Below are 12,590 nucleotides of genomic sequence, written 5' to 3'. Positions count from 1 at the left end.
CAGCGAGCCTGACCATCCGATCCCGTAAGTCACCTCTTACGACAAGCACAGTCGTCTTTTACGTCAAGCATGGGTTGCTGAAGACCTATTCTACCCCGGATCTTCACAGGTTCTACACAAAGGGGCAACCCTTATGCCTAATAATCGAAGAGGCACGATAAAACAGGTAAATGTGCGCCAGTTAGTGCAATATATCTGTCTTGCTTAGAATGATCTTTCAATTCTGCACTGCAAATCTTTTATAGGCCTAACATTGATAAACCTTAAACCTACACGTCACAGATACACGTCACATACTCTGTGACGCTATTTTAAGTAACCCTCACAGGGTGACAAATGTAACAGGGTGTATACATGCATTATACTTGACACCTATCCGCCATGTTTGTTTGATGGTACTAACAAAGCCTGAAGCGACAGCATCACTATTTGAAAAGTAGGACAATAAAGCTAAAAATAAGCAGTATAAATGCACTGCATGGTTTAATGGATTAAACACTGAATTTGGATATCAAAACAATGCATAACAGTGGTAGAAACTAACATTTTTGGACCACTAGTCCTTATATTGATAACATATAGAATCTAACAGAACTCTTACAAATGGCAAATTTCTACTTGTCCTCATGAAACTTTAACATGTTTAAAGGGGCACTGATCTAAAGCAATTCCTCGGGACTGGTTGTTGCCTTTGTTATTGTTTTTTTCCTACGAGTACCCGGATGATACGCAACGCAACTGAGTGTGACAAGAGACTGGGCTACCGTCTGCAAGGACAGCTAAAGAAACTTGGAGGCAATATTTGTTTTACCCATTTTTGAACACTGATTGGTTAACAGTGATCTATAAAGATTTCGACAAAGGGCGCATGTTAATTAATTTCTTCAGCCTAAACAAACAGACAAAAAGAACGGCGGAGCTCATCGGTTGTCGTCATTTGGAAATACCCCTGATTGTTATAGTTTTAAAAAAGTATCAAAGCAGTGAAAGCATTTTCGGATTTCGGATTGCATCGATAATACGATTACAACTCCCTTGAATACACAATGCCATTTAGAAAGTGGTCAAATGTAACAAATGTTATATTTGGGATAACACTTTCTTAGTAAAGTACAGATTCTCGCACTTTTTTGGGTTGAGTCCCGTCCGGGATTCGAATTGAGTGTGAGTTCGAATCCCGGACGGGACTCAACCAAAAAAAGTACGAGAATCTGTACATTACTAAGAAAGTGTTATCCCAAATATAACATTTTTTATACTACTCCCTTGTCGTCATCCACGTTTTCTGGTATAACCCTACACTTGTGTATTTGTCATCATTCACTTCATGCTCAGTTAATGAATTTATTACAGGTATAATTAGTGGTAGCACCACTCTGAATACCTGAGGAAGCTTCCCATTTGGCATTTATTGTGTCTGGGGTAATTATTCAATCAAAATCCAGGTTTGAAGTGAGGTGAAATGTGTGTTATGTAATATACATGTGGCAGCCCAGCAAGAGATGAATATCAGTAGATTTACTTTTTTGGTAAATCAGCGGAACGTTCGTAGTCATCAAAGGATTAACAGAAAATACATCGATTGATTAATTACTGTTATCTTGCACGGTGGATATGTCAAAAGTGAGTATTTACATGTCTAGGTTCACTAAAACAAAGGGCATACACTCATATCATGGCGTGAAGTGCCGATGTAAAAACAACATACTTTGTTCAAAGGGTTAACCGATAATACGTTTATTAATTGCTCATTGTTATCTGAATGGATTTTTTTAGGAACAGTGGACGTTATGAAAATAGTTATCACGTGGGGTTTCTCAGCCAACCTTTGAGACTTGACACTGATGTGAAACACCTGAAACAATCTAATCCATCAGTTGAGAAACGAACACGGGTTATAATATCCCCGAAACGATATATATATTTTAAAATATTTGATTGTTACAGAGACATGTTACATTGAATACGTTTCTTTGTACAGCTGCAGACGTTTGGGATATTGTTCCTTTGTGTGGATATTCCATAATGTCGTGCGACAACCTCATCAGTGTCACCATTTGGTGCAACATTTCAGCGAACGTGTAGTTAGTTTGGTAATTAAACTAATACAAATTACACACCCCATTATTTTATCTAAAATGTTACAATGGCGTCTGAAAAACACAGAAACCATTATTATGGAATGAGATCATGCACATCCCTTATCAAAATGTAAGAAGATGCCCGGTATAATTGCCCTCGTAATGTTAAAACAATGGGGAAATGGGAAATTTGTACTAGCCCGGATGAATTTGCGGAATTCCCGGGGCTAGCATGCTATTGTTAATTTCTAACCCTAAAGTTCCCTGCTATATAACATCACCTGACGGTAAACGTAATACGATTTACTCACGGGGAAAGCTTTATCTTCTACGTACAGTAACATTTCTATTTTCTAGTTCGATCGCTAGGCCAACTTTGTTGTCATATTTTCCAAGGTGATGACATCACCGGAAGTGAATGGACCGAATCTCGCGAGACATAGCGTGAAAACGTTACTTCCGGTATTACAGACAAGTTTTATCCCCAAACACTTATTTGGCAGGTCTTTTTCGACGGTGTTTGTTGTTTATAATTTTATTTCATCATGCCTGATCACTTAGGATCTGACCAGAGGAAAGTGAAGGATGATAAAGAAGAAGATAAGCCCATTCAGGGTAAATACTGGAGAAATGATTGAAATTACCACTTCAAATTTGCATTGTCATTTTCTAAAATGTACCGTAAAAAAGAATAAACTAGTCGTGAACTCTCAGACTAGACACTCATCTTACAACCGAGGTTCAATAAGCATAAAAATTTAATGAAACTGAGCGACCTGATCATGGTGATTATCTGTAAACGTCACATTTTATTCTATTCGAGCTCAGATTTTAATCACCCGAATTTCTCCTCAAATGACACAGTGAGGATAAAAAACGTCTCTGTCTCTGCTCTTAATATGATAATAATGATAACTGCCCTTTATTATGTTCATTCACAAATACGACATCTCGGATATGCCTACTTCTGTGATCCAGAGCAATAATCACACCTGCCTTTGCCATGTTGAATGATTGTTGTACATAGTTATCAAAAGAGCAATGTATCATTAAAGGGGCACTGATCTAAAAGCAATTCCCCGGGAATGGTTGTTGCCTTTGTTATTGTTCATCCGTGAGTACCCGGATGATACAGTAGAAATCTAGACTAGTATTCGACCTGTGCTGCGCAATTGGTAAGCGCAATTGTCACTTTTGTTGATAGTATAACGGCATATGGTCACATTGAGCAATAAAATGAAATACAGTTTTGGAAATAATAAGGAAATGTAGGTATCTTTGTGGGTAGCATCGGTATTGGTGGCGAAGTTTTGATAAGTCACTTGCTTGGTAATTGTGCGATTTTCGTTTACACTATTTTGACTTGCAACACAAAGCAAATATTTCTCCTGAGTATTGCTTATTTTATCGTGTTCATGTTTTACAGTCAAAATGTGAAAATTTTCACTTAGGAAATTTATTAAACGCCTGAATATTCAGTTATTTTACAAATTGACTGAAAAATATGTCCATCTGTATTATTATAAAATGAATTCCAAAGATTTTTGTTTAATATCATCACCAAGAGACTAAATGTTACGATGAAAAGTACATTTCTATATTGTTTGGCTTATAATCCAACCTACATAATAATCTATTGTGATGTTTTTAGGCCCTTTTGATCATCTTAATCAATTTTAGTCAATCTGTTATAGAAATGGACAGATTTTTCAGTCAAAATGACTGAAATATTTACACATTTTTATAAATTGCCTGAGAGAGTCGCATTTTACAAATTGTCTGTAATATATACACGCTTACAAAAAAAAGACTTGTGAAAACAACGTCTATCGCGCATCGAAGAATTTCCCAACCAAGACGAAGAGGAACAAGAATGAATCTGTCCAATAATACAGCAAATGAAGGAAAACAAAAGGCAAATATCATAATTACAACCTACCAAATTTATGGGTATAATTTTTTGTTTCTCAACTGATGACTTAGATTGTTTCAGGTGTTTCACATCAGTGTCAAGACTCAAAGGTCGGCTGAGAAAGCCCACATGACAACTATTTTCATAACGTCCACTGTTCCTAAAAAAATCCATTCAGTTAGATAACAATGAGCAATTAATCAACGTATTATCAGTTAACCCTTTGAACAAAGTATGTTGTTTTTATATCAGCACTTCACGCCATGATATGAGTGTATGCCCTTTGTTTTAGTAAACCTAGACATGTAAACACTCACTTTTGACATATCCACTGTGCAAGATAACAGTGATTAATCAATCGATGTATTTTCTTTTTCTGTTAATCCTTTGATGACTACAAACGTTCCGCTGATTTACAAAAAAAGTAAATCTACTGATATTCATATCTTGCTGGGCTGCCACATGTATATTACATAACACACATTTCACCTCACTTCAAACCTGGATTTTGATTGAATAATTACCCAAGACACAATAAATGCCAAATGGAAAGCTTCCTCAGGTATTCGGAGTGGTGCTACCACTAATTATACCTGTAATAAATTCATTAACTGAGCATCAAGTGAATGGTATAACCCTACACAAGTGTAGGGTTATACCAGAAAACGTGGATGACAACAAGGGAGTAGTAATCGTATTATCCAAGCAATCCGAAATCCGAAAATGCTTTCACTGCATGGATGCTTTTTTTATGATTAAACTATAACCGTCTGGGGTATTTCCAAATGACGACATCCGATGAGCTCCGCCGTTCTTTTTGTCTGTTTAGGCTGAAGACAATAAATGCACCCTTTTTTAAATCTTTATAGATCACGGTTAACCAATCAGGGATCCAAAATGCGTAAAACAAATATTGCCTCCAGGTTTATTTAGCTGTCCTTGCAGACGGTAGTCCAGTCTCTTGTCACGCTCAGTTGCGTTGCGTATCATCCGGGTACTCGTAGGAAAAAAACAATAACAAAGGCAACAACCAGTCCCGGGGAATTGCTTTAGATCAGCGCCCCTTTAAATTGTGCATAACATGTTCAAAGATATAGAATGATATCCATGTTTTACAATAAAAGTATTGCATTGACTTTCTTTTCTTGAAGCTCTTGATGAAGGGGACATTGCCCTGTTGAAGACCTATGTAAGTATCTGTGTAATATTGACCAGTGTTCACATTTGCTTGTCTTATATTACAGATTTTTCAATGAACACATTCTAAAATTCTAGTTTGGCCATGGTGAAGTGCCAGAACAAAAGGTTTTATAACATGCCCATGTTTTGAATTGTATTCCTGTCATTTCTAATCAAAGCGTTTTTGTAGTTTCTCAATAGTTGGTAAGGTTATCTATCAAACATTGTTAAACTGCTAACATTTAAAAAGTGTGCATCACCCAAAAAGGTGTTAAACATTTAAAATACAGAATTGTCATATGTCAGCTTTGCTTCTGTTCAGCATATTGTACACGATCATGATCATAGATACCATGTGTTTTGTTGTTTCTTTGCTTGTAGGGTGTTGGTCAATACAGCAAAGCTATCAAAGGAGTAGAAGAAGACATTCAAAATGTTCTCAAGAAAGTTAATGAACTGGCAGGTAGGTGCCATTAAATTTTTCAGAAGACTGCTGTACAGGTCTGTGCTTATCACCTGTCATGTTAACTGTCATGTTTACAGATTGCCACCAAATTCACCCGACATGGGAAATAAGAAGTGCATGTAGTGGCAAATCCAGAGGTGGGATTCTGGGGGTCCCACCACCACCACCGCCACCACCACCACCACCCTTTTTATCCCCCCAGCATATAATATTTAGGGATATTTTTTACTTATCCTGCATTACTCCTTAATGCAGAATACTGCTTGTTTCTTGACAGAGAAAAGAGCTGTGTGCTTGAAGAAGTTGCTCCAACTAGCTGAGAGGCCAGCTCATCACGCAGCTCCCACGTGATCAAGGGAAGTGACGTCACGGATCCTCACATTACTTTTGTCACTTGATGAGAGAAGACCTGGTTTTTTGGCTGTAACATAAAACTGATTCAAACCCTCACGTGTTTGCTATCTGAGTTAATGTTGTTTTGTCTTTGTGTTGTGCCTATGGTTTGTATTTTGTACATTCTATGTTTGATAAACATGTGCATAACGTTATTAGACACTTACTGGTGTTTTCTCAAAAGAAAACATAGGCCAGGTGTCTTGTTGCTCCAAGTAGCCATCTTGAATATTTTGTGTAGCCAGCAGTTTGTGAACTGGTTTGCGTTCTATATTCTTTTGCTTGGTACCCCATGATTGGCATATCCTCGCAAGTATTGTTTGTTTTGTTGTATGTTGTCTTACGTTTGTCGTAATATTTGTTTCATAAACCCACACAGTGGGATAAACAAATTATAGCCTACATAATCGGGCGGGGACACATTGTGATTTTACACTGCTTCGTTGCAGATATGCCCTCCTGCTCAAAGTGCCGGCGTAATATGTCGGCGTGGGATCCCCACATCCTGTGCCTTAATTGTACATCTCAATGCCTCCAGGGTCACCGATGTAAAGACTGTTTACTGCTTTCACCCACAGCTTTCAGACAGTACCTCCGTGTGTGTAAAAAACGCAGAACACAGCAGACCAGGAAACACCGGCACACGATGTCAGACTACTCTGAGGTTTCGCCTTCCAGATCGGCTCTCTCGGATGACCACCACTCGACCTCAACTGCTACCTTGATGTCGGACCCCATGGAAGCAGTCTCTACCCAGAGCACTTTGACAACCACGACAGCAACTATCTTTACGGAGGTGACCACCGTGTCGCCCGGTGTGGCGCTCAGGTACCAGACGGCGCCTATACTATCTTCCGGACAGATGCTCAGTCTCCCATAGGCGCCCCCGCCTACGGCACAGACGCTCGGTCTCCCACAGGCGCCCCTGCCTACGGCACTGACAGCCATGATAGATGCCTCCCTCCTCCAGTACATTGAGTAGTTACAGGCCAGACAGCCGTCGACGCCAGCGCCTTTACAGACGCCTCTACAAGCGCCCCCCCCCATAGCGCCTCTGCAGACGCCTCTACTAGCGCCTATACAGATAGCGCCTATCCTTAACAGCTCAGATACAGACGCCAACGCCTCGTCATACGCCTATACAGACGCCAGCGCCTTGTCGGACGCCTATACAGATGCCTTTACAAAAGCACCGTCTACAGCGTCCATAAATGCTTCTATCCTGGCATCTCTGGTTGCACCTATCCTACAGACGCACACCCGGGACAACCGCGCAGACAGATGATTCTACGGGCCTATGAGATTGTCAACTACCTACGGAGACCAGAGCGGTCGCTGGACACTTGATTGGCATCCATACAACGGCGCTCCAACACTTCCCAATGTTCTGTGGAAATCTCCCGCCAATTCTCCTCGTCTATCAACGTTGGTTGAACCTATCCTCGGAGAAAGCGAACAAACTCTCAACGGCGTCTGGTAGATATTATCTACACCACAGTTGACGATCACAACCCCATGACCGATTCGGTATTCAACAGAATCGTCATATGCTTCTGGGTACCCAACTGAGTCATTGTTCCCAACACCGGACCAGGCGTCACTCTTATCATGGGGATCAACTTGCCTCTACACCGGCAACGTCACAGTACTACACAGAACTCGGACACACCACTGGTCTGTGAACCACAGGGTTCACAGGGGATTGGCCGTGTGTGGAGCTTGAACTATTCCACTCAGCATATGGGTTACAGTTTACTGCGCAGGACGACATACATGTCACATGTCAAAAACTACGACTGTAAACATCATCGACCGTAATCAGGTCAATCGACCTTATGGGATCCGTCCAGTGTATTTGTACAGACTGGCTTGCATGATCGCTTATGCGCCACACTGCAACCACTCGACCAGACGCCTGTCGCTGTACATCAATGACTTTATCCCGAGTCTCAGCCTTCGCCCGAGACGAGACAATTCTCAAGACCCTGGCTAGCCAGCCTTCGCTGAGGCGTCCCAGTCTGGCTCATACCAGCCGCGACGCAACACCCTCCAGCCCCAGTGTCGCGGCACCACCTCAAAGGTAACGCCGACTGCAGGGACTTCCAGTGAATAGCCAGACAAGCACGACTGGGACTTCCACCCCCAGCCGTCTAAGTTGTCAACACTCCAGTATGTGGGAGACTGGGTCGTTGCTGGCAGAATTGTGTGATCCGGGGGGACCCATATGTCACCAACATCATACGACATGGAAACAAGCTGGCGCTTATAGACGACCCGCCGCTACTTGGGTACAAGCTGGGGCTTATAGACGACCTGCTGCTCACGTCGTTGCCCATAGCCACCTACCCCCCTACTCAACAAACGCTACCTGGTGCGTCCACCTTATTCAGGATGACCACCTCAGGCTGCTGTGCTCCCGGACCCAGGAACAGAATGTATTCATCAGCCTAGATATTGAGGACGCCTATGAACATGTCCCTATACATCCCGACAACCGGGTCCATTACCAATGGGCGGTTCCCCCATTTGGATTTTCTTCGGCACCGTGGCTACTCACACAGCTTACCACCATCTCCGGGACATTCAGTTTGAGGCATACATAGACGACTGTCTCCTGAATCATTGGGACACCGTCACTCTACTTCGCTGCAGGGACTCCTGGCTCCTGTACCTATTGGGTTGGAAGATCAATCTCAGGAAGTCAGAGTTGACACCCTCAAATCGCCTTCAGTTCATCGGGGGCCTCTTCCAGACGGACCTCGATCTCTTCTCTGTACCCAGAGACCTACAGAGGAAGGCTCCAACTGCGCCCAGTTCAGATGTTCCATCGTCCTCCCGGATCATCTCAAGCAGCATCCCCGGTGGTGGACGGTGGAATCGAATGTCTTGGGCGGCGTCTCCTTGACAGGACTTACGACCTCCTTGCGCCTATTCGTAGACGTGCCCCTGCAGTGATGGGTCACACACCTGGAGGGACAGGTTGCTTTGGGGCTGTGGTCCGCCGATCAGCGCCTATGACACATCAACAACCTTGAACTGGAAGCGCTTATCTTGGCCATCGCTCACTGGAAGCAGGCCCTCAGACACGCCCGGCTCTCCATCTCGACGGACAACATCACTGTCGTATGGTGCCTTCGGAACCAAGGAACGACACGCTTGACTTCGCTCCTTCAACAGACTTTCCGATTGTTTAACCTGGTGGATCATCTGGGGATTCAGTTCCAGGTCCACCACATCCCGGGCTGCCGAAACATCCTAGCGGATGCCCTCTCTCAGCCAGGCAAAGTGGCTCCCACAGAGTGGAAACTTCACCCAGATGCCTTCGATCTTGTTTGTAGGACCACAGTCTATCCAACATAGACCTATTTGACACCAGCCAGAGCTACCAGATGCACGACCTACATATCTCCGGTGCCGGATCCATTGGCTTGGGCAGTCGACACTTTCAGTGTCCCCTGGGAGGGACTAAAAACGTACGCTTTTCCGCCACCTGTACTCCTTCCCAAAGTCGTCCAGAAGATCAGATCGACACGGAACCTCAATCTGACCTTGGTCACGCCCTGGTGGCCAGCAAGGGCTTGGTTCGTCGACCTCAGAGAGCTGTCCGACGCCAACCCACTGCCACTCCGAGATTGGCCAAATCTGCTGATCCACCCTCACAGCAGACAGCCACATCCAGGACCAGACAGGTTATGTCTTCACGTCTTGTCCATTTACAGAGAGCACTGAATGCCAAAGGCTACTTGGCCAGAGCGGCCTGGACCATCACAATGGCACATAGCCCAACCACCAGGATTCTCTATGATGACAAGTGGCAATCCTTCGAGAGCTTTTGCAGGGGCAAGCACTTAGACCCCCACATCTGCATCGCCTCACATGCGTCACAAGTGTAAGCTCAAGGTCAGTACCATCATGACCTACCTTGTGGCGCTCAACTCCGTCCTGGCAGTTCCGGAAGATCGGCACATCACGTAAATCCCGGAACTACAGGCTCTGCTCCGCTCATTCAGGCTGGAAGACCAAAAGGCGAATTCTTGTACACCAGCTTGGGGCTTGAACGTTATTGCAAAGAGTCAGCTCCCTGGCCAGCCCGATAGATCGTTCCTCATCCCCCCTCTTTCATCGATTGTGGGCGCGGAAGATGAACTAGAACTCCTCTATGTCCAGTTAGAGCGCTTCGTTGCTACATCCGACGATCCAAGGAACGCCGTAGACAACAACGACGCCTCTTCATCCTCTGGGCCTACGAGGCAGCGGAATTTGACCCCCCACGCTCCAACAACCCGCATGAGATCCGGGCGGGCGCTACACAGCAACTGCTCTCTACGCGCCATCATGGAAGGATGTTTCTGGCGGTCCCACATGGTCTTCGCCAGTCACTACCTGCGAGACGTCTCATTGGAGGATGTGCAAGGCACGCACAGCTTTGGTCCGTTAGTAGTGGCACAGCAGGTCACCACTACTACACATCATTGACCACAACTCCCAGTCCAGAGCTGGCCATTCGTCCTCCCCTGGCATGAGCCCTGGACTAGAAGGTTCTTGCCTCATTTACATACGGCTCGGTGCTCCAGTTTGACCTTACCGAGCGTTATTGTCAGGCTGCGCAGTACCAGGACACAACGCATACCTGACTCTTCCCTTCCATGTAATGGTCATCCAGGCCGACCACAGCCGAAGACGGGCTGAGGGAAACAGAGTTTCCTATACATGGAGTGGTCACCCGATGCCGACCACACAGCCAAGGATTGGCTAGGGAATGGAGTCTGGAAATAACAGATGAAAGTCCACATCTGAAGGTATGCCCACCTCCGGTTCCGTCCGATGAAGATGCATTAAGGAGTAATGCAGGATAAGTAAAAAATCTAGTAAAATCCTAGATATTTTTTATATTTGTATACTTATCCTGCATTACTGTGTCTAAAGGGACCCACCCATCGCAGATCTACCTCCCCACGATGCCTTCTGATGTTTCGGACTACAGAGTAATGTGAGGATCCGTGGCGTCACTTCCCTTGGTCACGTGGGAGCAGCTTGATGGGCATGCCTCTCAGCTAGTTGGAGAAACTTCTTCAAGCAAAGACCCTCACACAGCTCTTTTCTCTGTCAAGAAACAAGCAGTCGTATGCATTAAGGACTAATGCAGGATAAGTATACAAATATATAAAAAATATCTAGGATTTTACCAGTTTTAAATTTTATATTTTTTTCAGTTTCCATGGCAACAACAAGTTTGACTTTGAATCTCTTCATATTTGTGTGTACCTGACATAGAAATACAAAGTTCCAAATCCCAGTTCCATGGTATTGTTTCAATATAGCTCAATAACTACTCAGACAGACAGATTAGATAGAAATTCTCTCATCAAGTTGGACTTAAAGTAATAGTCTGCTGATTTGTTGACATTTTGTATGAGCAATGCCTACCAGGACAACATGTTGATTTGATTGTTAAAGGATACTGGTTTACAAATAGTGTCTGTGATTATTTTGATTTTTTTTCCGTTTGGGGAATGCCCCAACACCTGCCCTGAGGTTATAAATGGCCCCTTTACCACCCTTGGCATGTCAGATTTTTGAAATCCTGAAAGCTATTCTGTAAGCCACATAACAGATTAGCCATCAATGTAAACATTGATTGAGCAAATGTTGAGTACTATTCATGACAATCATGATAGTAAATTATTCCCAAATTCTGTTAAAATTGCATTTCCTCGTGCAAGAGGGAAGGCTGCAACTTCATCTCTGATCACAGAACTATTCAGGTTCTTAGTGCAAACTACTTGATGCAGTAAACAAACTCGTCACTGTTGATGTAACTTCTAACATCATGTACATGCCACACTTTGATACCACTTCAGGTATCAAGGAGTCCGACACAGGCCTGGCGCCACCGGCCCTGTGGGATCTTGCTGCAGATAAACAGACATTGCAAAGTAAGTCATTCATACAACTTTATATCTCATACTGCTTAAGATTCCTGTGAGCAGTCAAAGTTCACATAAGTGACAAGTGGAACACATATCTGGAAATGAGCAGCTGATTCCTGTGATCGAAAAATGTTAAATTATTCACAACCAGTTTCCTATATATTACATGATCTAATGTGTCAATTTTGCATGGGTTATGACCATAGCAACAAATTGACGGATCACTACAACTTGTCAAAAATGTGAGTTATTTTTATTTATGTCCATAACAAATAATAGATGAAAGAACGCCTGTTATAGCTTGTAAGTATCGCAATACATGAATTTAATTGCAATAAGAATGTCAGGCTATTTGCTCCAGGAGTGCTTCAATCATGGGACACCTTAATCTTTAACTATTAACTAAAGCTTTTTTAATTGATCCCCATGACTTCTATGGTGAATTTTGGACACTGATAATAACATATCATCATGATCATGTTAATATGACAAAGTGTCCTAATTATCAGCATGTGGTCAGTAGAATGGCAAGTACTACTACTATTACCATGATTAGTGGTATATATTAGATGTGTTAATATCTGGAAGGATTCATGTATGCATGATCATGAACATGTGTACATTTGTCG

General features: G+C 43.1%; 2 protein-coding genes across 2 annotated transcripts in view; one reads left to right on the top strand and one right to left on the bottom strand.

Annotated features, from left to right (window-relative positions):
* LOC124110761 overlaps window positions 1-2,507 on the bottom strand; it is a 31,035-nt gene extending 28,528 nt beyond the window's left edge. The window contains exon 1 of the mRNA XM_048394354.1: window positions 2,393-2,507. Within this exon, the coding sequence (XP_048250311.1) occupies window positions 2,393-2,425 (33 nt within the window). The 5' untranslated portion in view covers window positions 2,426-2,507. The remainder of the gene's footprint in view (window positions 1-2,392) is intronic.
* A 14-nt stretch (window positions 2,508-2,521) lies between these two features.
* LOC124110762 (26S proteasome regulatory subunit 7) overlaps window positions 2,522-12,590 on the top strand; it is a 34,980-nt gene continuing 24,911 nt past the window's right edge. Inside the window, exons 1-4 of the mRNA XM_046470152.2 lie at window positions 2,522-2,696; window positions 5,145-5,182; window positions 5,554-5,635; window positions 11,893-11,967. Coding sequence (XP_046326108.1) covers window positions 2,627-2,696; window positions 5,145-5,182; window positions 5,554-5,635; window positions 11,893-11,967 — 265 coding nt within the window. The 5' untranslated portion in view covers window positions 2,522-2,626. The remainder of the gene's footprint in view (window positions 2,697-5,144; window positions 5,183-5,553; window positions 5,636-11,892; window positions 11,968-12,590) is intronic.

The sequence above is a fragment of the Haliotis rufescens genome, unplaced genomic scaffold, assembly GCF_023055435.1.
Source record: "Haliotis rufescens isolate VD_foot unplaced genomic scaffold, xgHalRufe1.0.p SCAF_13, whole genome shotgun sequence".
In the NCBI taxonomy this organism is placed as follows: Eukaryota; Metazoa; Mollusca; class Gastropoda; order Lepetellida; family Haliotidae; genus Haliotis; species Haliotis rufescens.
Note: the sequence above shows the minus strand (reverse complement) of the source record. Positions and strands in the feature narration are given on the sequence as shown.